The sequence below is a fragment of the Coloeus monedula genome (assembly GCF_965178545.1).
Source record: "Coloeus monedula genome assembly, chromosome: 15".
In the NCBI taxonomy this organism is placed as follows: domain Eukaryota; kingdom Metazoa; phylum Chordata; class Aves; order Passeriformes; family Corvidae; genus Coloeus; species Coloeus monedula.
The window spans coordinates 4,890,640-4,911,372 of record NC_138795.1 but is presented as its reverse complement, the minus strand read 5'-3'; the positions used below and the strand labels follow the sequence as shown (position 1 = coordinate 4,911,372).

Sequence of the window (20,733 nt, the reverse complement as noted above, 5' to 3'; positions counted from 1 at the left end):
AAATCATGAAAGTAGCAGAGATTTGGCCCAAATTCATCCAGGCACTGACTGCACATGACAGTCACTCCAAAACAGAGCACGTGTGTTATGTTAACAAATACAAATTGTTCACCCAGCAAGTTTCACCTGACTCAAGTATCCATCTTTTCATCAGGTTTCATCATTTTAGCCTGACTCAGGTTTTGTCCTCCTGCCACCATCCAGCAGCCAGTGTAGACTTTAGGAAAAAGCTGATTGAAGCCTGAACCGTTGCCTCCAGGACAGCATCGCTGTCCCTGCACCAGTGGCTCAGGGTTGCTAGGAAATGCAGAGGCCCTACAGATCTCCTGTGTGATGTGTTCATCACCTCTGTGTGCCCTCTCAGGGCAGCACTTTGTCAGACACTGGGTAGCAAGCGGTGCCAGTGGCCCCGAGGAAGAGCCACAACACTCGGTTTCTATTTCTCTTTCTCCCCCCTGGCACAGTGACAGTGCATCAAGTTAATACCCAATCTTAGCAGCCTCTTCTGCAATTCTGCTTGAAAGGGTTTCTTCCAATTTATGCCTTTTAATTAGAAGCTTTCAACCTGTAATTAGAAACTTACACCAGCCCAACCTTTGTTTCTTAAAAAATGCATTTATGGTTTAGGCAATTATGGTAACATGAAAAGTAATTATTTTTCTCCATGTACGAAATGAGCGTGGTCATTAATGCAGCCAAGAGGAGGAGGAATTTATTTTCTTTCGATTTGTTTTAATTTATTGCAAGAAGTTACGTAGCAAGCAAAATAAATAGGTGGTTTAGGTAGTAGATGAGGTGTAACCTGTTGGTTTAGGGAGTGCAGGGAGGCTGTGGGCAGTGGAATCAGAAGCACAGCCACACTGCAATTCCAAGCCCCCTGCTTACCACACACAGGTTATCCATGAAGAAATTTCCAGACTGCTATTTGAGCAGTTTTGACCCAGCTTTTGTAACTGTTCAAGAAGCTGTGGTCAGGTTTTTATAATAAAAATATTTATGGGCTCTTCAGTGCCAGCCAGTGGCATCGACAGCAGCCCTGTGCCTTGGTTAGAGCTCAGCCTGCCCTGTGATAATGTCATTTTCTGTCCCAACTCTGGGCATGCCAAGAGAGGGGGCATCTGTCCTTTGGTTCCCTGCAGCCAGAGCTGACTCTCTGTTCCTGAATTTCACAGTGTGGCTGGTTACTCTCAGAGATATCTTGGAATGGTTGGAGGGGACCTTCAAGATCATCTCATTTCACCCCCTGCCATGGGCAGGGACACCTCCCACTAGATCAGGTTGCTCCCAGCCCTGTCCAACTTGTCCCTACCATGTCAACAGCCAGGACTCTCCCCTGTGGGCTGGGTTTTCTCAGTCCCACTCAGAAGTGGTGTGGTTTATTAATCGAGGTGTGATCAGCAGTGCACAGCAGCTCTGCCCAGCTCAGGATGAGGCTCCTGGCCGCTCAGCATCTTCCTCTGGCCACAGTCAGGTGCTGTCACATGGAGGTTTCCCACCACATGGCACACAGATGGCTCTGGGTGTCCCAGCTTGTCAGTTAAGGCTGAAAGATGGACCACCCCCAGGTGAGGAGAGGGACGTTGCAGTCATCTCTACACTTGGAATAGGAATAATTATTTTTACATCCCTGAATCCTTTCTCTGTCTGCTTAAACACATCATCTTTTTAAACTACATCTGTATTTACCACACATCATGTTCAACTATCTCCCAATTTCTATGATAATTTCCCTCCTTGATTTATAAGCAAGAGAATTTTTTTAATTATCCAGATGATTTTAATTTTCTCAGCCATACCTCCACTCCGTTAAACATTAATCTTGCACTTTTTTCTTAGACAATCTCTGCCCTTCACCACTTCTCCAGTTCATAATGAAACTAGATCTCAATAGTTTCACACTGTCATTTTTCTCCCTAGATTAATTTGATATCTTCTGCTTGATCTCAGGTTTTGTCTTCTAAATACTATATTTGGCTCCTGGTAAACTATTCCAGAAATCAGTTTGAATGTAAAAAAGAAAAAAAAAAAATACCCTAAGGCATTTAAGACAACTTTACATAATTACTTCGCCTTCAGCAGTTCCTGTGCTGTAGCATGGTAGGCAATCACAAAGAATTTACAATTGTGTTTTGACTGCTGCATGTTTTCCTAGTTTTACTGCTTTTTAGCACTCTGAATAAGCCTCAGCGAGTGCAAAGTGTACTGAAGACTGCAGCAGGGGATTTGCAGTGTGGTGGGAGGAACCATATGTTCAAACCTTTCCTGTTGCTGAGGAATGGCATTTTTTTGGAGGGAGGATGAAAGCTGGTTCTCACCTGCTTGGTGCTGCAAGACAGTACCCTACCTACAAATTCCTCTGATTACACACTTGTCTAAACCCTCTCAAATCTTTTAATCACCTTCCTGATGCTGGCTGTGACCTGCTTTGTGGGGGTTTCAAGCCACTCCTGTTAGTTAGCCCTTCTCACAGAGTTGTGGTCTCTGAAGAGATAAGAAGATATGTCCATTACTTGGTCAGGAGAGTATTGTTTTAGCATGAACCCTCTTCAGGAAAAATTGGCTGAACACAGTACCCATAACTCAAACTGGGTGAAAAATGCACAAACTGGTCCATTGGGCTCTGAGATGAAGTTACCAAAACCAGCAGCAGATTTATTACACTGCTGGTGATGAAGCATTTCTTGAAGCTGTAAGAGCTGTATGTAAAAGAGAAGAAAGAAGAGTTGTAAACACTAGGTTCCCTATCCAAGGAAACAGCAAAGCTTACAATCAAAGTTAGCACAAGGGTAGTTCCTTTCTCAACTTCTTTTTACCTTTCTCTTGGCTCAGCTTTGTTTAAAATCTCTTCAGCATCTGTGTTGCCCAAATACAGTGCAGAAGATTGTTGCACCCCCTGCCATTTGAACCAGACTTATCTCTAACTCAATTAGAAAACTGTAATTTCCAATAAAGCATCATTAGACCTCTGCACCTGTCAGGTCTCTAATAGATTTAGGTGGGTTTTGCTTGGGAATTAACTGTGGTTTGTGGAGATAGCTAAAATAATTTTCATTTACTGTTCACTGTATCACATTAGTAATTGCATAAGATTTTGGACCCCCAGCCATAACGATCTCTTTCAGATTATGGCTGCACTGGAATTGTCACTTACTAGATTTGCAGTATGAGCACTGGAAACTTTATGGTGATGCACACTGTCAAACTAACCAGTATTTACAGCAATAGGAAGGGTTTACAATTGGATGACATGATAATAATATATCCTTGTTTACTTCTCTAATTAATGTTTCTAAAGAAAGTACCCTGGAAACCTTCCATAAGCAAGATTTATTTGTGTTGATTGAGACTGTAATCAGATGTCCCTATTCAAACAGTAATTGGTGTGCTTCATTAACATGTAATTGAAAACAAGATTTATGTCAGTGCTAGGCAATAAATACCAGGGATACATATTTTCTTATCAGTGATGATCTCTTCTGTAAGCTCTCAGAGTGCTTTCTGATTTTGTGTTGCACCACTTAGGTCATATTTTGTCAAAGTCATGGTGTCTCAGAAAAAGACACTGTGTGTTTTCCCCTTTGGGTTCCAACCTCTCGCTCTGATGTACCAAGGCCAACCCCCTTTTTTTCTCTTTCCTGCTTTATATCAGACTCGCCGTTCTTGCCATATTTTAGCCTATGCTTTTCTCATGAAATGACAATACCAGCAGGAAGGAATTCTAGTGATGAGGGGTGAAGCTCAGGGCAAAGCCTTTTAGTCTTTGGGAGATGACAAGATTTTGTTTGAGCTTATGTTCAGTTGAGGTTTTCACCAGGCGAGTCCAGGCTCAACCTGTTGTTCCTCCTCCCAAACATTTTTCTGTTCCAATACAAGCCAAGACAATTAAAAAAGAAAAAATGTTTCTAAGCATTCTAAAAACAGAAACTAACCATGGCTTCTTTGCAATTCAGTAAAACCTAATTAACTTCCAGTTAATAGGGAGAAAAGCATTCTGTTTTGTTCTAGGAGTAGACATATATGAGATAACGCACAAATAATGAAGTCAGAAGTGTAAGTCACTGTGAATGGGTGATCCCATTGATTTCACTGAAACAAGGGAGTTAAAATTGAAAACAAATTTCAGCCCGAGATGCTGGTTCATTACCAGCAAATTGATGGAGCTCCGTGTTTACTTGCTGGCATAATTTACCAATTGTATGAGATGTAAGGAGGCACAGTGCTAACACTGGCTAATTTTATGCTCAACGTGAATCTTATGGCTGGTCAGATGGATACCATAAGAAATAATTAGAGTCATTAGAAGTAATGGGCTACAGCTGCAGTAATACATGCTGTATTCTCAGTCCAGAGGTTTCTAAGCAAAATTAAATTAGCTCCTTTTACCACAGTGCTGCATCATATGCTCCTCATCTCCTGAGCATGAACTTCTCTTTCCATTTCCATACTGCAAGCAGCGTTTATGCGCCACACAGAAAAAGCCCCAGGTAGGGACAAGGAATTCTGAAGCTTGAGGCCATTCCTTGTCAAAAAAAAAAAAAAAAAGAAAAAAGAAAAAAGGAAGTAATAAAATGAGAACAATTCCAAAGTGGCAGCAGAAGGTCCTCAGCTCACACAAGCTCCTTTCACATGTTCAGGATCATCTCTCTGCTCTGCTGTAACCTTTGGTGCAAGGCACAGATTGCAAGTCACGTTTGCATCAGTGCTGGAGCTGGGTGAAGTTTCCCCCTGAACTATTCACATTAAATTTTACTTTTTAACAGAATTATGTCCACTCTATTGGCAGAACATCAGCAGCCTCCAACCACAGGTGATACTGCCTTCACATCTTTAATACCCTCTTTTTTTCCCCAAATTCAAAAGGCTGTTCGTAAGAGTAAGGAAAATGCTGCATTATCCTGGAGATGGTGAGGGGAGGGACAAGAAGGAAATAGATTCCATAGTACTGAAGTGATGAATGTGACTGTTTATGATGAAGGAAATAAAAACTAGAAATCTGGGTAAGTAATGATTTTTCCAAGGAATTACTTTCTCCAGAACCACAATACAAACTCATGTGCTGATCTCCTTTAAATTACTGCCAAAGTTCCCAAAGCAAAGCAGGGATGACACTGAAATTTTTTTCTCCTTTGTTGAGTTTCAGGAGCACAAAATTTCCAGCAATTTCTGGGGGTTTTGGAGAGATCAGTTATCCATGTGCCAGCCATTTATCCCTGGCGATGGTAACTTCCCTGGCCTCAGTTATTGCAGTATTTAAATGCTTCACAACTGCTAATATATTTATCTTTCCATCCTCCCTATGGAATTGGGAAGTGCTATTACCTCTGTTGCAGAACTAAGAACTGAGATTAAGGGTCAGATTTGTCATGGCATTTAGGTGCTCAATGTCATTTTCAAAAGTGGCTAACACCCGTTGTAATAAGTGGAACTTGGAAACTTGGATAGTTCGGAAAATCCTGTTACTTGTGTCTTTTTTAAAAAAAATTTGGACTTACATGACACCTTGGGATCCAGAGGAGTAGTTCCCATGTTGTGGTGAGTCACCCAGACAGGAGAATGTCTCTTCATCCACCTCCTAGGAGACTGTAGGTGGGACAGGAGCGATTTCATGGCAGTAGCTTATCTCAGTGCTGAATTCAGCAAGCTGTAACTGTGCACAGCAGTGCATTTACTCTTCTTGCCCAGCTCTGTGAGAGAGGTCAAAATCCAGTCCTGCAAATACTGGAGCAAAAATAAGCAGCACCCATGGTCAATAAAAAGGGCTTATGTGCCAATTGCTGGGATGGAAAATTCAAGAGCAGGAGCAAATAATGAAACAATCTATATTCATGCAGCCACCTTTCCAGCCTACTGCTCTAAGTACAGGCTTACACCTCACCAGGAGATGGGAATCCCACTAAAAGCTCTGGAGTATCACACTGGAAAACAAATGTTGATTTTGAACAAATTATCTGTTCATCTCTAAATCATTTTCTTTCATTATTAGTCTCCAAATTGGTTCTGCTCTGGAAGGCAGAATTAGGTTTAAAAGCAGAGCATCTCTTAAATGCCTGCTTCAAATGAAAGTGTTCAGTAAACATTGCTCAAACCCCCATAAACTCCTCAGCTGCTTGCTCTGGCTTTGCATAGATTTTGCAGCTCCTGGTTTATGGTCAGGTGTCTCAGGGATTTATTCAGGATATCAGAAAATAATCAAATGAAATCCCTTACAAACATATGCCCCTTAAATACCAAGGAAACAATTTTTAAGACCTTTCTGTCCTCTTTTACAGTAGCATAAATTGGGACAAGAGTCCCATGAAACAGATGGATTTACACCAGTGTGGAACGTGGAGGAGAGAGAAGAGTCAGGCACCAAACCACAGCACAAGCACAAAGCCATGTGGGCTGCAGCCCAAGGTTTTCATTATTAGAAGAGCTGCACTTTGCTGTTGTAGTACTTTCAATCGTTTCCATAGTTTTAAGGTTCTGAAAAGATCTCTGGGCTTTAAAGTTGTATTTTCAGCATTAAAAGGTTGGGTTGGGGCTGACTCAGTGTGTCAGCAAGATTGCTGCTGTCTGAGGTAGTGAGGGGGGTGATGGAGCAGCAGCAAAGCCCCAGCTGTTGGGGTGTCCTTGTCCCACATCACACTGTGGGCTGTTGGGAGGTGCTGGAGAGGGTCCTTTGTGCCTCCATGAGGAAAGAAGCTCTGCATGGATTAGAATGTGTCCAAAAATCACATGGGTTTCAAAAGTGTTTGTAAGATGTTGTTATTCCACTTCTTCAGGTGGAAGAGGGAGAACAACACTGTCACTTCATTAGATGTGAAAGAGAATAAAACTTTGGGGCGGTGTTATCTAGAACACTCCAAATCCTTGGTAGCTTATTCAGAGCTTGAATTTGAACTCAGTTTGGTGTTCAGGGGACCTGTGTGCACAGGGAAAGATGTGCAAGAAGGTCCTCTCTCGATCCTCCCCCGCCACGGGAAGACATCCAGGGATTTCCCAGCTCTCCTCACTCACCAGTAAAAGTGTGGGACTGGGAGGCTGCCCCTGTACAGAGCAGGAATTGAGTGCTGCTGCAAATCAGTGTGTTTGCACTGTGGTGTCTGAACACTGTTTTGCACTTAGGAGATTTATTTCTCAGTGGGTAGAAGAGCTAAAAGATTAACAGAGGAACAAATATATTGAGACAGCCAGGACATCAAAGAAATTGGAGAGTCACTGAGATGCAGGAGAGCTGGAGAGTCACCTGGCCGTGTTCTTAGGAATTATTTTATCCTCAGATTAGCTCAGCTGTCTTGGGGTTTGGACACATCCTCTGGTGAATTTAGCTACATGATTTAGCGTATAACTGGCCCCAGCTCTCTGCTGCTCCTCCTGAGCATCCTGCCTGGGGAGCAGAGGGAACGTGTGCCTGCATTCCAGGCACTGCAGCACAGATCCTGGGGGCTTAGGGCAAGCAGAGGGTCCTTTGTTTTTCAGGGCAAACACCAGCCTGTGAGGTACAGCAAGGGTGAGAGTGTACTGTATCTCTGGGCAGAAATCTCCAGGGAAAATACGGGTCAGGCAGCTTTTTGTCCTCCGTGTGATCTGCAATTCAGTCAGGCAGGGAAAAAAAAAGTGAGTTACAGCAATCCTAACCTCAGGTTCCTCATAGAGGAACCAGCTGAGGGGTGACAGTAGTGGAGGGAATCAAAAGAAGGTTTCCGTAAAATGCGGGTTCCCTGCAGGAAACAAAAAGCAGCTCAGAAGGGTTGTACAGAGGCTGCTAACCAAGACCATGCTCATTCCTTGGGCCACATATGCCTCAATTGCTCCCTGAAATTTAAATTTAGTTAAGTCAGCCAGGAAATTATGGATGAGTTTGAGGTCTGGAGGGAAAGATGTTCAAAAGCAGCAATATGAAGACACTGAAAAGAGGGAAAGTCGTAACTTGAAAAGTGCCACACAGAGGGAGCTGTGCCTGTGCTTTATTGAACTGTTGGCTGCAGTAAATACAGCTGAATTCCCTCAGTCTCCCATAATGTTGTCTCAGTACCAGCAGGAGTCCATTTAAGAATACACTTACTTGCACAAATGATTACATATATGGAGAGCAGAGAAAGAGCTGATGCAGGCAAACCCTGAGAGCTGCCCAGGAGAGCTGGGGGTGGTGCTTTGGTCAGTGCTGCCAGCCCAAAACAGGCAAAGCAGAGGAGCTTCTGTTCCAGCCCTCCCATCTGCTTCACCTGTAGAGGCCAGACTCTAGATTTGTGACAGTACAGTAAATAAATGGTCATAATATCAACTAAGAGGATATTCCCAAAGAGAGAGAGTTGGTTTTTTATTATCATTTGCAATGCAGAGAGTAATGAGAGACTGTATTATAAGAAAGAGACAAGTATAATAGAAGACCTAAAAATGGATGATGAACAAGGAAGACTGAACCTTGTGCTTCTGCACTTTACAGCATAAACCCCAATTGCTGAAGTAAAAGGTCTGGCTGTGTAGCAGTGCTGTTACAGGGCTGTGCAGTGTATCCATGGTTAGGAGCAGCTGAAGCTCTGCAGAGCACATGGTCATGCCTGGTGTGATGTGAGCCTAGGACAGGAGACCACGAAGTCTGGGGTCTTCAGCCTGATTGTTTTCATTGATTTTCTTGTATCCCTAAACCCTTCCAAACCTCACATTACAGGAAATCAGGAGAACTAATTTATTGCTGCTTGAAGAGTGGTTTGAGGAAGAGAAGCACTCGCACTCCCTGTGTAGGTACTCAGCTTTGCTGATACCCCGTGAGCACTGATTAGGGAGAAATCTGAACTAGAAATAAGAGCAAGCTGACCATGGGGGCAGCTTTATTGTCCCTTTTCTCTTGGCCCAGCATAGCAAAGCTGGCATGGAACGTTAGCAGATCAGATTTGTGGTGTGTTTCACCACACTGCATAAACGTTTTCCCCTGAAAGCAGGTGAGAACGTGAACATCAGCAGGGTCTCAGGTGCAGCACAGCAGCCTGAGCAGGAGCACTGAGCCCACGGGGCTGTGTAACCCCTCTGTGTTGCAGGCTGGAGTCGCCCACGCGCGCACTGGTGATGGAGGCTCCCAAGGGCATCGAGATCAACGCCGAGGCCGGCAGCCTGAAGGCCACGTGCAGGACAGAGCTCAGGCTGGAATCCAAAGATGGAGAGGTAAGTGATAAACATCAAGCCCTGCAGCAAAGCCAAGCCAAGGCACGGATCCCCTGCAGATCCGTAGCCCTGTGGGTCTCCAAGCTGCTGCTTTCGAGGTGCTGCTGTGAAAGCTCGGGAGCAATGGGCTCTCCTGACTTCAGTGCTGCTCACTCTGATTGAACACATCCCATGCAAATGAGGCTCACTCCGTGGCAAAGGCTGATTCATTATTTTTAAAGTGCATGGATAATAGCATCTGTTGTTCCAGCAGATTTATGCAGCCGTTAAATGCACAGTGCTCCTAAATTCTTTGTTCCCATGTCACGTTAAAATAAGATTTACTTGGCCAACATAATTAAATCTTTTATCATATATTTTTCTATAAGAAGAACTTAATTCACTGGTATTGATCTGAAAAGCTTTTGTGGCTGATGTTTCATTCTGGAAAGAAAGAGAACATTAGAAGACACAGGTTGTTGCACTGGAGAAACTTCCCAAGGGGAAGAGAGAACAACTAAGACTGATAACATAGAGCAAAAGTAAAATAGGTGTTGAGTTAAGCCTCTTCTGGTGTCACAAAATTATGTGGGCACATGGTTCTTATCCCCCCCTCCTGCCACAGTGACGGAAGACAGCAAAGGATGTAGCTGAGGAGCTCCCAGTTTTTTAATTGCAATTTCTGTTATTTCTAAACATTTGCATTTTAAGACAATCCAAACCTAGATCATGGGTGTTAGCAAAAAAACCTCTGAAAAGTACCAAAAAAACCCCCTACCTAATACCCTGAGATTGAAATCCAAGGCATTTCACAACTTCAAGCAGTCACTTTCAACACTAAGCTGCTTTTAAAATGATAAATTGACCTGTATCTTGCAGGACATGAGATGGTTGGATACTAAAACTGGAGATTTTAACCGTAATTCCAAGTGCTGTCAGTTGCCTCCTATTATTCTGGGGTTCAGATTATTTACTGTGTTCTGGCTGATGTCAGAGCACTCCCCTGCAGCTGCCACGTGTCTGAGAGTTGCCACATGTTGTTTGCCTTGTGTTGGTTTGTAAGGAGGAATTTAGGTCTGTTACAGCATTTCAGTTATTTTTAATATACACAAAAGTGTTACACATCTACATAAAATATGCATAAAATATACATAATGTATACATAAAACATACATAAAATATACATAAAATATACATAAAAGTGCTGGGAGTCTGCAAGCATAACTGGCAATGGGATCATGGTGTCAGAAATCCTGATGGAGGAGCAGGGTCGTTGGATGGATGTGAACCATCTGTGCTCCCCATCTGATAGTGGGGTACCTCTGGTTGGGTCAATCCAAACCTGGGATTGGATTCCTGGGAGGTGTCCCAGGAAGCTATGAGCCGAGAAAACACGGTGGGTACCTCAGCAGAAACAAACTGGAGCTCGTGGTAAAGGCAGATAATGTGCTCACCCAGATTTGTGTCAGACTTTCCCATCCTAAAACACTTCCCTACCCAGTTTTTGTAGCAGCTGCGTTGTCTGGAGGAAGCTTCTTTAAAAACAACATCAGAAAAAACAGCTCTCTGCTAATTCTCTTTCTTTTTTTTTTTTCCTCTCTCTCTCTCACCACCTCTGACTTCAGATAACGTTGAATTCTGCAAAAATCAAACTACCTAACTTGCCTCAAGGATCTTCCTCTTCTGCAGGGTCCAGGCAAAAAATCTACGAGCTCTGTGTGTGTCCCAATGGGAGGTTGTTCCTGTCTCAGGCAGGCAGCAGCTCCACCTGCCAGATAAACACGAGCGTCTGCCTTTGAGAGACAATTTGCAGTGGGGCATCGCAGGCAGCACAAAAGCCAGTTCTGGTCTCACAGATCCAGCTGCCAACTATTTTTACTAGAACACAGAAAGCCTATCAAAGACTTTTTTTGTGTGTGCGCGCGCGTGTGTGTGAATATATATATAAAAAATATATATATAAGATATATATATATATATCCTCTGTGTAAAACGATGTTTCAGTACAAGGAATCCCAGGGTGACCCTGTTACATTTGTGTAGCATTTCTCTCTTTCCCACACCAAAATTTACTGGTACAATCTGCAGAATTGGATCTGATGCTCCTCTGGACCCTTCTGTATTAATACAGTGCAATGATCACCCCTCGTTTTTGATCATGTTCTCAGAGCAATGGGATTGCTGGCTGGGCAAGACCCTGGAACCAATGCAGACCCACCAGCATCCAAAGGGAGGAGAAGCATCTCTGATGATTTTTGCGCCATTAAATCAGTGGCATGAAAAATAAATAATTTAAAAAACAACAAAATAGCCAGATGTGCTTGTGCTGATCACTTACAGTGATCCAAGATACCTGAGGTTAAATCACTCTTTAATTACTCTTTAATTATCACCCAAAGCATGGCTCCCTGTTGGGAGAGATGGATGCACTCGGCCAGTAGAAGAGTCCAGACCTTTTTGCTGAAATAATAAATGTAATTTTCTGAAGGGATTCAACACTTGCCTGTGCATGGCCAAGGGTGCCTTGTGCTATTCAGGTGTGACACATCAGGTCTAACACTTACGTAAAATCATCTTTGTGCTGGCAAAACTGATGCTGTATTTAGTTACTGGAAGGAAAAAATTGTGGAAGTTGGACTAAATAGAAAAATCACGAACCTCCTTTGTTAACAGGTGTCCTGGATCACCCTACACACTCCCCATTAACACCTTTAATTTTGAACATATTTGGTGTGAAGGTGTGAAGATTTAAGATTTGGACATTGCCTAAATACCGTAGAAACAGAGGAAATCAACTAGAAACTGAGAAAATCATAAAATTAAGTGTATAATGTAGGTGCTACACCAGAATTTTTGTCATCTTTTTTTTCAAGATATACAGTTCAGGGTCATTTACGTTTGGTAGAAACTGCAAATATCAGAGATGCTGACAATGAAAGACTTTTTTTAAGGATTTATAAAGATTGTGACAAAGCCAGAGTACTGAAAGGAAGGGCTTTGGATGCTGGTTCCTCTAGAATTTGAATCCCTAAAACTCTGTGGTTGAATCTTATCATGGTTGGATTTTTTCCTTATTTTAAATTCTAGGAGTCACAGGCAGGATAAAACACAAAAATCTGATCTGATAACATATTTCCACTTTTGAAGTTTTGGAAAACAATAAGAGTCCAGATCATTGAATTCTGACCCATAATTTCATCCACATGCATGTAAAAATCCTTTAAAAACCCAAATATACCAATTATGGCAAAAGTTTCCAAGTCACAGTAAATCTCACGAGGACAGCAAGGTTTCTAAGCCACTGAGATGCTTTTGAAATATTACCTCATGTGCAAATAAGACAGATCTGTGCCCATCCCTAGTGATACCTAACCAAAGCTGGTATTCTTCAAGTGATCTTCAAGATGAAACATAGCTGACAGAAATCTTTAGAAATAATTTAGCCCATTCATTTTTTTCACAGCTTTTCGTGTATTTTCTTGTGGTATTGAGAGTACCAGGATTTGATTTTTTTTTTTCCCTTTTTTAAATGAACAATTCTGGCTTAATCCAAAACTGATTGGACTCAAGGAGAAGATTTCTATGGAGTTTAGGTTAGATGTGTTCCTGCCTAAGAAAGCAGCACTCCCAAAAAAATTTATTCCTGAAAGAGGATGGAATTATTTACTTCTATTTCAGTAATGCTTTCCGATGAATTAACGAATTCCAACTCTTTGTTAATGAATGATTCCTGTAATTATTATGTCTTGAGTCAACGTTTGAATGCAAAGGGTCACCCAGGGTAACAATTGTATTGGGACACAGGTCTTTACCATCTCTGTTCAAAGAGGGGAATTGTGCCTATGCCTTAAGTCAATGCACTCAGCAAGGAGAAGCACATCATATTTATCTTGTTAATAAATCTAGTTTATTTGGGGGGAGGGGCAGGAGGGTGTCTTGGGAACTGGTTGTGCAACTTAAAACAGATACTGATGAAATACATTAAGACTGTAGGGGCACCTAGAATGATACAGACTTTTTTTTTTTGCCATGTTAAATATAGCAAAATACTGTGTACGTTACCTCTGGGACCATGACTGAAGTCCCATTCATAGTCCTACATTTACTGTAGAATTTTTTTCCTGTTTCGTTGAATACTGATCACGAACCTCACAGCAAGCATGGCCCAATCCATAACCAAATCCTGTGGGAGCAGTTGGAAGACACGTGCTGCAGGAAGAGTTCCCTGTGCAGAAAACGAGTCAGATCAGCTCTTCCATCCCTGGGAGTATTCAGGTGGGTGAGGAAGGCGGGGCTGGACACAGGGACTGGTCCATCAGGGATGCTGCATCCTGGTTTCTGTGCTCCGCTCCGGACACACCGGTGGCTCAGCCCTCATCCCTGTGCCACCCTCTGGCTGCTCCGCTGAGGATTTCCATCCTAACAAATTAATTTCGAGTGGCTGCTTTTCTCAGCTGGGCTCTTGGATGAGGTTATTACCTTCTCATATCACAACAGCCATGAGACTGCTAAGGACATTGATATCTTGGTGTGAATTTCTGCTGGGGAGCTGTTAGGAAATGACCTTAACATCTGTGCTATCACTGCAGATGCTTCTCTGAGGTGAACAAAGGGTACCTTAATTACACCTACTGAAATGAATTCTTGCTGTTTCAATATATTTTACAACCATGTTTCCATCTTAAAAAACATGAAATTATATGTTGTGTTGAAATGTGAGGAATTGTTGCTAGAAAGAATGAACCCCTGCAGGGACTTGTAGATCATTTGAACACCACTTGAGTTTTAAGACAGTGGTTTGGGCGATGCTGCCTGTGCTGTTCAGCAAGTGGCAAACATAAATACAGGCTGGGCAGAGAATGGGTCAGAAATGTCCCTGAGGAGAAGGACTCGGGTTGTTGATTGAGGAGAAGCTCAATGTGACCTGAAGTGCACTCACAGCCCAGAAAGACAGTCCTGTCCTGAGCTGCATCAAAAGCAGCCTGGGCAGCTGTCAAGGTGGGGGATTCTGAGCTCTTGTGACACCCCACCTGCAGTGCTGTGTCCATCTCTGGGGGTCCCTCCATCAGAAGGATGGCGACACATTGGAGTGAGTCCAGAGGAGGCCATGAAAATGCTCCAAGGGCTGGAGCCCCTCTGCTCTGGAGCCAGGCTGGGAGAGCTGGGCGTGTTCACCTGGAGAAAAAAAGGCTTCAGGGAGAACTTAAAGCCCCTTCCAGTGCCTAAAGGGGCTCCAGGAGAGCTGGAGAGGGACTTTTTCAAGGGCAGGGAGTAATGGGACAAGGAGGAATGGCTTCAAACTGACAGCAGGCAGGGTTAGTTTAAATATTAGGAAGAAACTCTTGGCTGTGAGGGTGGTGAGGCACTGGCACAGGTTGCCCAGAGAAGCTGTGGATGCCCCATCCCTGGAAGTTGGATGGGGCTTGGAGTAACCTGGTCTAGTGGAAGGTGTCCCTGCCCGTGGCAGGGGGTTTGAACTGTATGGTCTGAAAGGCCCCTTCCGTCCCAAACCATTCGAGGATTGTATGCAAGCAGAGCAAACAGGACTGTGTCTCCGATCCCAGGGGAAAAACGGGCATTCTGTTGAAAAAGCTGCCTCCAAACACATCCAGCTCTCTCAGACTCCACAGTTTGTAGCTGGAGACTGTTGTGGAGTGGCTGATTCACCTCACTCCCTTCTCCTCCTGCCTTGCCCAGATATCCACAGTCACTGTACCTGTGTGGGCTGCTTTTCCCTGAATCCATTTAAACCAGAGCTTCCCTGCCTGGAATTTCATCCGTATGCTCTACCTTCCATTGATAAAATGCCAAAACCAAATCAGGGTTGGTGTATTTCATTGTGAATGGAGCCTGAAGTTTAGTTCATTTGAGCATTTGCTATTTGGGAGGTGGGGTTTATATCAAAGTGGCGTTTAGTTCTACATTGCTAATGCAAGGCTGCTGGTGAATTTATTTCTGAGGCCAGTGGAAGAGATGGTGGTGACTTCATGTCCTGAGCTGGGAGCTGGGCAGGTAACAGCTGAGGGCAGTGGGAGCACTGCCAGCCCTTGGGGTGGCTGTGGGAACTGAACCAGACCATGCATTGCAGCTGTGAGCACTAAACCCCCCCCAAATGCTAGTCAAGGGACTGTGCCACCAATGTCAGGGTACCCGGGGCAGCCATGCAGGATTCATGAATGCATTTATGTATGGTGGCTCTTTATAGGACTGCAGGACCTTGTCCAATTTGCTGTAAATGTGACACTTAGGAGAAGGTCGGGAGAATGACAGTGCTCGCCTGTGCTGGAACCTTATCCATAGGCAGTGTGTCATAGCTGAGGTACGATGGTTCTTCTAAAGCAAAAAGGCTTTGCCATTAGAAAGGCAGAGGTTCTGATAATGGCTGTACATCTGTATCCATTCTCCAAGTTTCTTTGTGGGGTTTTTTTGGCTGTTGGTTTGTTTGGGTATTTTAGACATTTTGACATGAATTACCCAGTAGTCAGTGAAATGGGCAGCTAAAGAGTACAAGGAAATGTTAACACTAAGGGAAGTCATCAAAAGGGGAAGCCAGTAACTACTACAATCTGTATAAAGTGTCTCCTAAATATTCATTTTCAGCAAACTGAGTATGTGCAAGAGTGATATATATTTGGTTGCCTCAGTCGTGTGCTGTGAAACAACTGTGTTTTAGAAGGGTTGGGGTTTTTTTCTCCTCTTGTGGTAAATATCACATTGCACAAACAAAAAGTTTGAAGGCATAAGCCTAAAAATACAATCTGCAATATATGGTATAGCAAAACGATGGCTAAATAAAAAACCCTCCCTAGAAATTGCTCCAAGGTTAAAGAGAGATTCCTGGGGAACTTGTGAAGATGTCAGGCTAGCTCACATTATAACCTAATGAAAATTAGTTTTTGTTGTCATAAGATGCTCACACATGCACACAAATACACACACACACAGACATTTGTATACACTTGTTTACAACACAAGCCAATTTTCTTTATGTTTGTTCTTATGGCTTTAAGTTTCACATTGTGAAAGAGAGTGAGACAAAGACCAAAGACTTCAAGAAATTCATCCCTCATGCCTGAAATGCATTAACTTTAATGGTGCTTTTTTTGAACTGAGCAGGAAAAATGCAGGTGTATCATGAAGCTGCATTTGAGAGAATAAAGTGGCAGGAAGGCTCTAACTTGGTTAATGGGGAGAGGAGGAAATAATGTGAAAAATCGTGAAATGTGTGCAGAGGGCGAGGTTATCTGAAATTTGAAACGTGAAGAAATAGCCCAGAAAACTCAAAGACATCATCCTGGGCTGAAAGTATAAATAAACTGAGTAAATGGTGCCAGCTGTTCACTTACCTGCACTCGAGCATTAGCAGGGCAGGAGCTCCAGTGGCTGCTCAGTGGAGAAGAGTAACTGCTGCAATGATTTCATTTTAGAACTACCTACAGTAAAAACAACAACAACAAAAAAAAGAAGTTAGAGGCTGTGCTCTTTTTTATGGCTGACATTTTAAATTTTGAAATGTCATCATCCAGAATTCACCCCAGCAAGCGCCGGGCGTGTTCCTGCCGAGCTTTGCCAAGCACTGCTTTGGTGCTTTTTGAATGTGAAAATACCAGCCTTTTTATTGCCCTGGCTGTTCAGGAACGTGATCCTGGCAACAGTTCCATTTTCCCCATTTTAACCTTTTTTTCCTCAGCTCTGAAATTGCTGTGTAATGTTTTGGTAGCTGGCGTCCTGCTCTCAAACCCAGCAGCCCTGAAATCCACATCGTGTCACATCTCAGTCACACAGACCCCCCAAACCCAAAACCTGCATTTAGCAGTGGCACTGCCATAAAACTGGGGACATTCAGGTAAATTCTGCCTGGCAGTTGCTGTGTATCCACAGCTGATGTAGCCAAGTTTATGGCTGTGGGTGGAGCAGGGTTAAACACTGATGTGGTGGTGAGGTTATTCAAGCAAGAGTGGAGTGAATTAAACAAAGGCAGGTAGGGGGGAAGGGGAAGAAATGGGGACAGACATCACCCTAATCACAGTAATGCAGTCAGCGTCTCTGTCCCTTTGCACTATTATACTTTAAATTAATAACATCCATTTTACTAAATATGGTGGCAATTATGCTTGATCTTTTCATGGAGCTCAGTGGAATTACTGTCACTGAAACCACTTACAGCTAGGGCTGTTCAAGATTGCTGGGATGTTGTTTCCATCCACAATAACCACAGTGGCTTGGGGCTTGGATAGAAATTACAGTGAATAGGTAGTATTTAGAAAGCTTTTAAGTCTGCTGTGGTTGAGAGGCCCCTGGTTGTGCACATCCAGCCCTGAGGCTTTATCATTTCAGCCTCTCTTGTCCTGCCACTTGAATTGTGTTGTGCCCTTGTGAAAAGCGATGCACAGTATAAAGAATACAGGAAAAGATGGATATTTAAAGCTGCGGGATTTTTATCTGAAACAAAGAAGGAAATATAATTATAGTGCCCCACTGAGATTTCCCATCCAAATCACTTTAAACTAGAAGTGCAAGTCCCTTAAAAATTAATTCACTACAAGTGTCATTCCTGCAGCAAAGTTAGCAGTGCTGTCCCTCCCAGGAAATGTCTCACCTTATTGCAGCTGGAAGCCCTGTGGTGGCTGGGATTTTGGGCCACCAGCCAGGACTGATGGGCTGCCTGTTCAGAGGAAGTCAGATTTGCTCTGAGGTAGCTGATCTCCATGGATTGAGCTTTTGTTAGCTTTTAACTGGTCTTAAAGAATAGGAGGGGTAAGTCCACTGTGAAGTGATATGTAATTGTATGTTTGCCTTGCATTTAGGTGGTTGAAGCTTTCTGCCAGGAAGACAAAATATCAGGAGGAATTTCTGTGAAAATGTTACATTTACATTGTGCCACCAAATGCTTCAGATAAAACATGCAGCTTTAGCTAAACAATCTTTTCTTCCAAGATTAAAAAGGACTCTTTGGAGCCTCTCATCGGGTCCTACCCAAATGGAAAGTTTTACCATTTTAACATGTTTGTCGTCATAGGAACAGGCCCATTGCAAAGCACAATTCAAGTGCATCTTTGCATGTAACAGGAATTTTAAATTGCATTGTACTCTTACATTTTTTCCCCTTTCAAAGGCTTAACCACTGATAGGAGATAGAGCCCTCTGAAACCTTCTTCTGCTAAATGCATTATCTCTTCCTAAAGCAATGCATGTCCTTCAGTCTTTTAAAAATTTCCTTAGAATGGAGTCCTTGAAGGAGGCAGGCTGACGCTGGAGAGCAGGAGAATAATTATTTGTGGGTGGTGCTATTTTTGCTGGAGCTTGGATTGTAGCTGAAAAAAAATATTGCTGATAGAGTTTCTCCCACACTCCCTTAACTGCAAACCCCACCAGTCCCCCACACCAGGTCTGGATCTCTCCAGGGTGGCTGCCTTAGAGCAGGGAGTGACCTCCCATGCTAAACCACAGCCTGATAATTTTGTCTTCATCTGGGTCCTCCTCTGGCCCTGTGCACTCGATGTCAGTGCTGTCACGGATAATGGGACACCTTGGCAGCTTTAGTGATTGTGCAGATGGTACAGGTGATGTGTACCTGCAGCCCGGGTGGGATAGGTGATGGTGGTGGTTGTTGGGTGCTGTTCTCACAAGCCTTTGCCCACCTTGAGAGCAGCAACTCCTGGGGGCAGGCACTGCTGGGGAAATTGACTTTCTTGTCCCTTTCTGGGTTTTCAGAGCAAGCATGGAAGTTAAGATGAACAAATCCTGTGCAGTAAGAGCATGCCAGAAACCTCGTAAAGGGCAGATGTGAGCAATTACTGTCCACTGTGTTTGTCAGAGAAGGGCTAAGTTGACAGCATTCACACCTGGATTCCTCCCCAGGTCAGAGCTTTTCCTGAGCTGTGACCCAGACCTTGGTCTGGACCTGCACTGTGTGGTGGTTTGGGAGCAGGGAAGGGATTGACCTGCTGGATCTGGATTTTGCTCGTGGCTTTGTTTATTTTTTTTCCCCACCCCATATTTCAATTAGTTTCCCTGCGAGGAAATGCCAATAGAGTTGTCAATATTCACCCAAAAATGCTCCGTGGAGGCAGAGCCAACAGCAAAACAGCACTCAGTGCAAGTCAAAGCAAACCCTGTTCATCTACAGCAGCAGCATAAAAGGCATGGACCCCTGTGCTATAGCAGTTGTCATCTGTGGTGGGAAAACACCTTGTCTGACCTCTACTCTGAAAACCACCAATGACCTTGATTGTGTAAACAGGACAAAATTAATTTAAAGTGTTATCACAGTTCTCATTACGAAATTCAGATTTGTTTGGCTTTTTTTTCTTTTTAATTTATGTATGTGTGTGGTTGTGTGGGAAAATATAAAGCTTTTTTGTATCAAATAACATCAATCCTTGCACACTCTATGCAAAATTTTGTAAGCATTGCAATAATGCTATGAATTACACAAGGAACTATTTTAACTTTATTACACTTTCTGTATAAAAAAAAGTTTGTATTTAAATGATTTCAACTGCAATCTTGTAAAATATATTAATAAAATAATGATTGTTAAGAAGGAAAGAGATGTTGGGGTTTTTTTTTGTTGTTGTTGTTGATCACTGTAGTGATCCATTTCACAGGAGCAAGTACCTGGATATATTTATGCCAAAACTGCTGTAGAAGATGGAATGAGAATTTCTGTGAATTGCTGTTGGAAGAAAACCTGTCCTCAGCAAAACAAAAAATTTTGCCTTTGGGGAAAGTTGAGTCTTTCTTATATTTGTGGAATTTTTCACCCTTGTCCTGGCATTCAAGACTCACAGCCAAGACTTGTTGCAGGCATTGAGGTGCTGCCTGAGCATCCCAAACCTCTCAAAGGGCAGCACTTTCTGGTAGAGGGGATCTGGTGCTTCATGTGCTCCAAACCAGCAGGAGCTCAAGGTTTTCCAAGAGGGACTGGAGCTGGGTACACACATCCAGGAACAGATCCCCACCTGCACACAGTGGAGGGAGCAGGAGCTTGAGTCTGCCTGTGAAAAAATAATAATTTAAAAGAAAAAAAACTAAACCCAAAAACCAGCAGCCTGGACCAAGAAAAGAAAAAGAAAAGAGAAAGCCTCTTGGCAACCTCTGGCTGCTTTAAAGATCCATCAGTTTTATTTTAATTGGCCAACTAATCAGCTGCTCATTGGTGACTCTGCTCGTGCCAGGCAATCACTTCTGAGGGCATTTTGCAGGAGCTGGGTTTTAAATATGAAATTGTTCACCCTGGATTTTGTCAGTAAATGAGAGCATTGATTGAGGCTCATTATCTGAACAAACAGCAAGATTTCAATCCGGGTGGAAGGTTGTCTGTGCCTTCCAAGCCCTCAGAGAGAACAATCCCAGTCCCCACTGCTGGGACACAGCCAGAATCCAGGCTGGAAGGACACTTGTTTTCCAGTTTTCAGGGGCTGCTGCTTACCAGGCTCCAAATGAGTTCCCTCAGTTCTGCTGGGTGGGCACACACAATCTTCTGGTCTCTCACTGGGTCTTGGAGTGTTTGTCTTTTTAAAAAAAAGAAAGAGAAAGAGAAAAGACATCTTTCAGCTGAACTTCAGCTGCAGTTCTTGGCCTGAATTTGGAATTTCCAGCAAACTG

General features: G+C 43.2%; 1 protein-coding gene across 6 annotated transcripts in view; it reads left to right on the top strand.

The window, feature by feature from the left end:
* SGCD (sarcoglycan delta) overlaps positions 1 to 19,663 on the top strand; it is a 328,100-nt gene extending 308,437 nt beyond the window's left edge. For all 6 annotated transcript variants that reach the window (XM_082291568.1, XM_082291572.1, XM_082291567.1 and 3 more), the window contains 2 exons: positions 9,021 to 9,144; positions 10,749 to 19,663. In XM_082291568.1, the coding sequence (XP_082147694.1) occupies positions 9,021 to 9,144; positions 10,749 to 10,922 (298 nt within the window). In that variant the 3' untranslated portion in view covers positions 10,923 to 19,663. The remainder of the gene's footprint in view (positions 1 to 9,020; positions 9,145 to 10,748) is intronic.
* Positions 19,664 to 20,733: the final 1,070 nt, after the last annotated feature.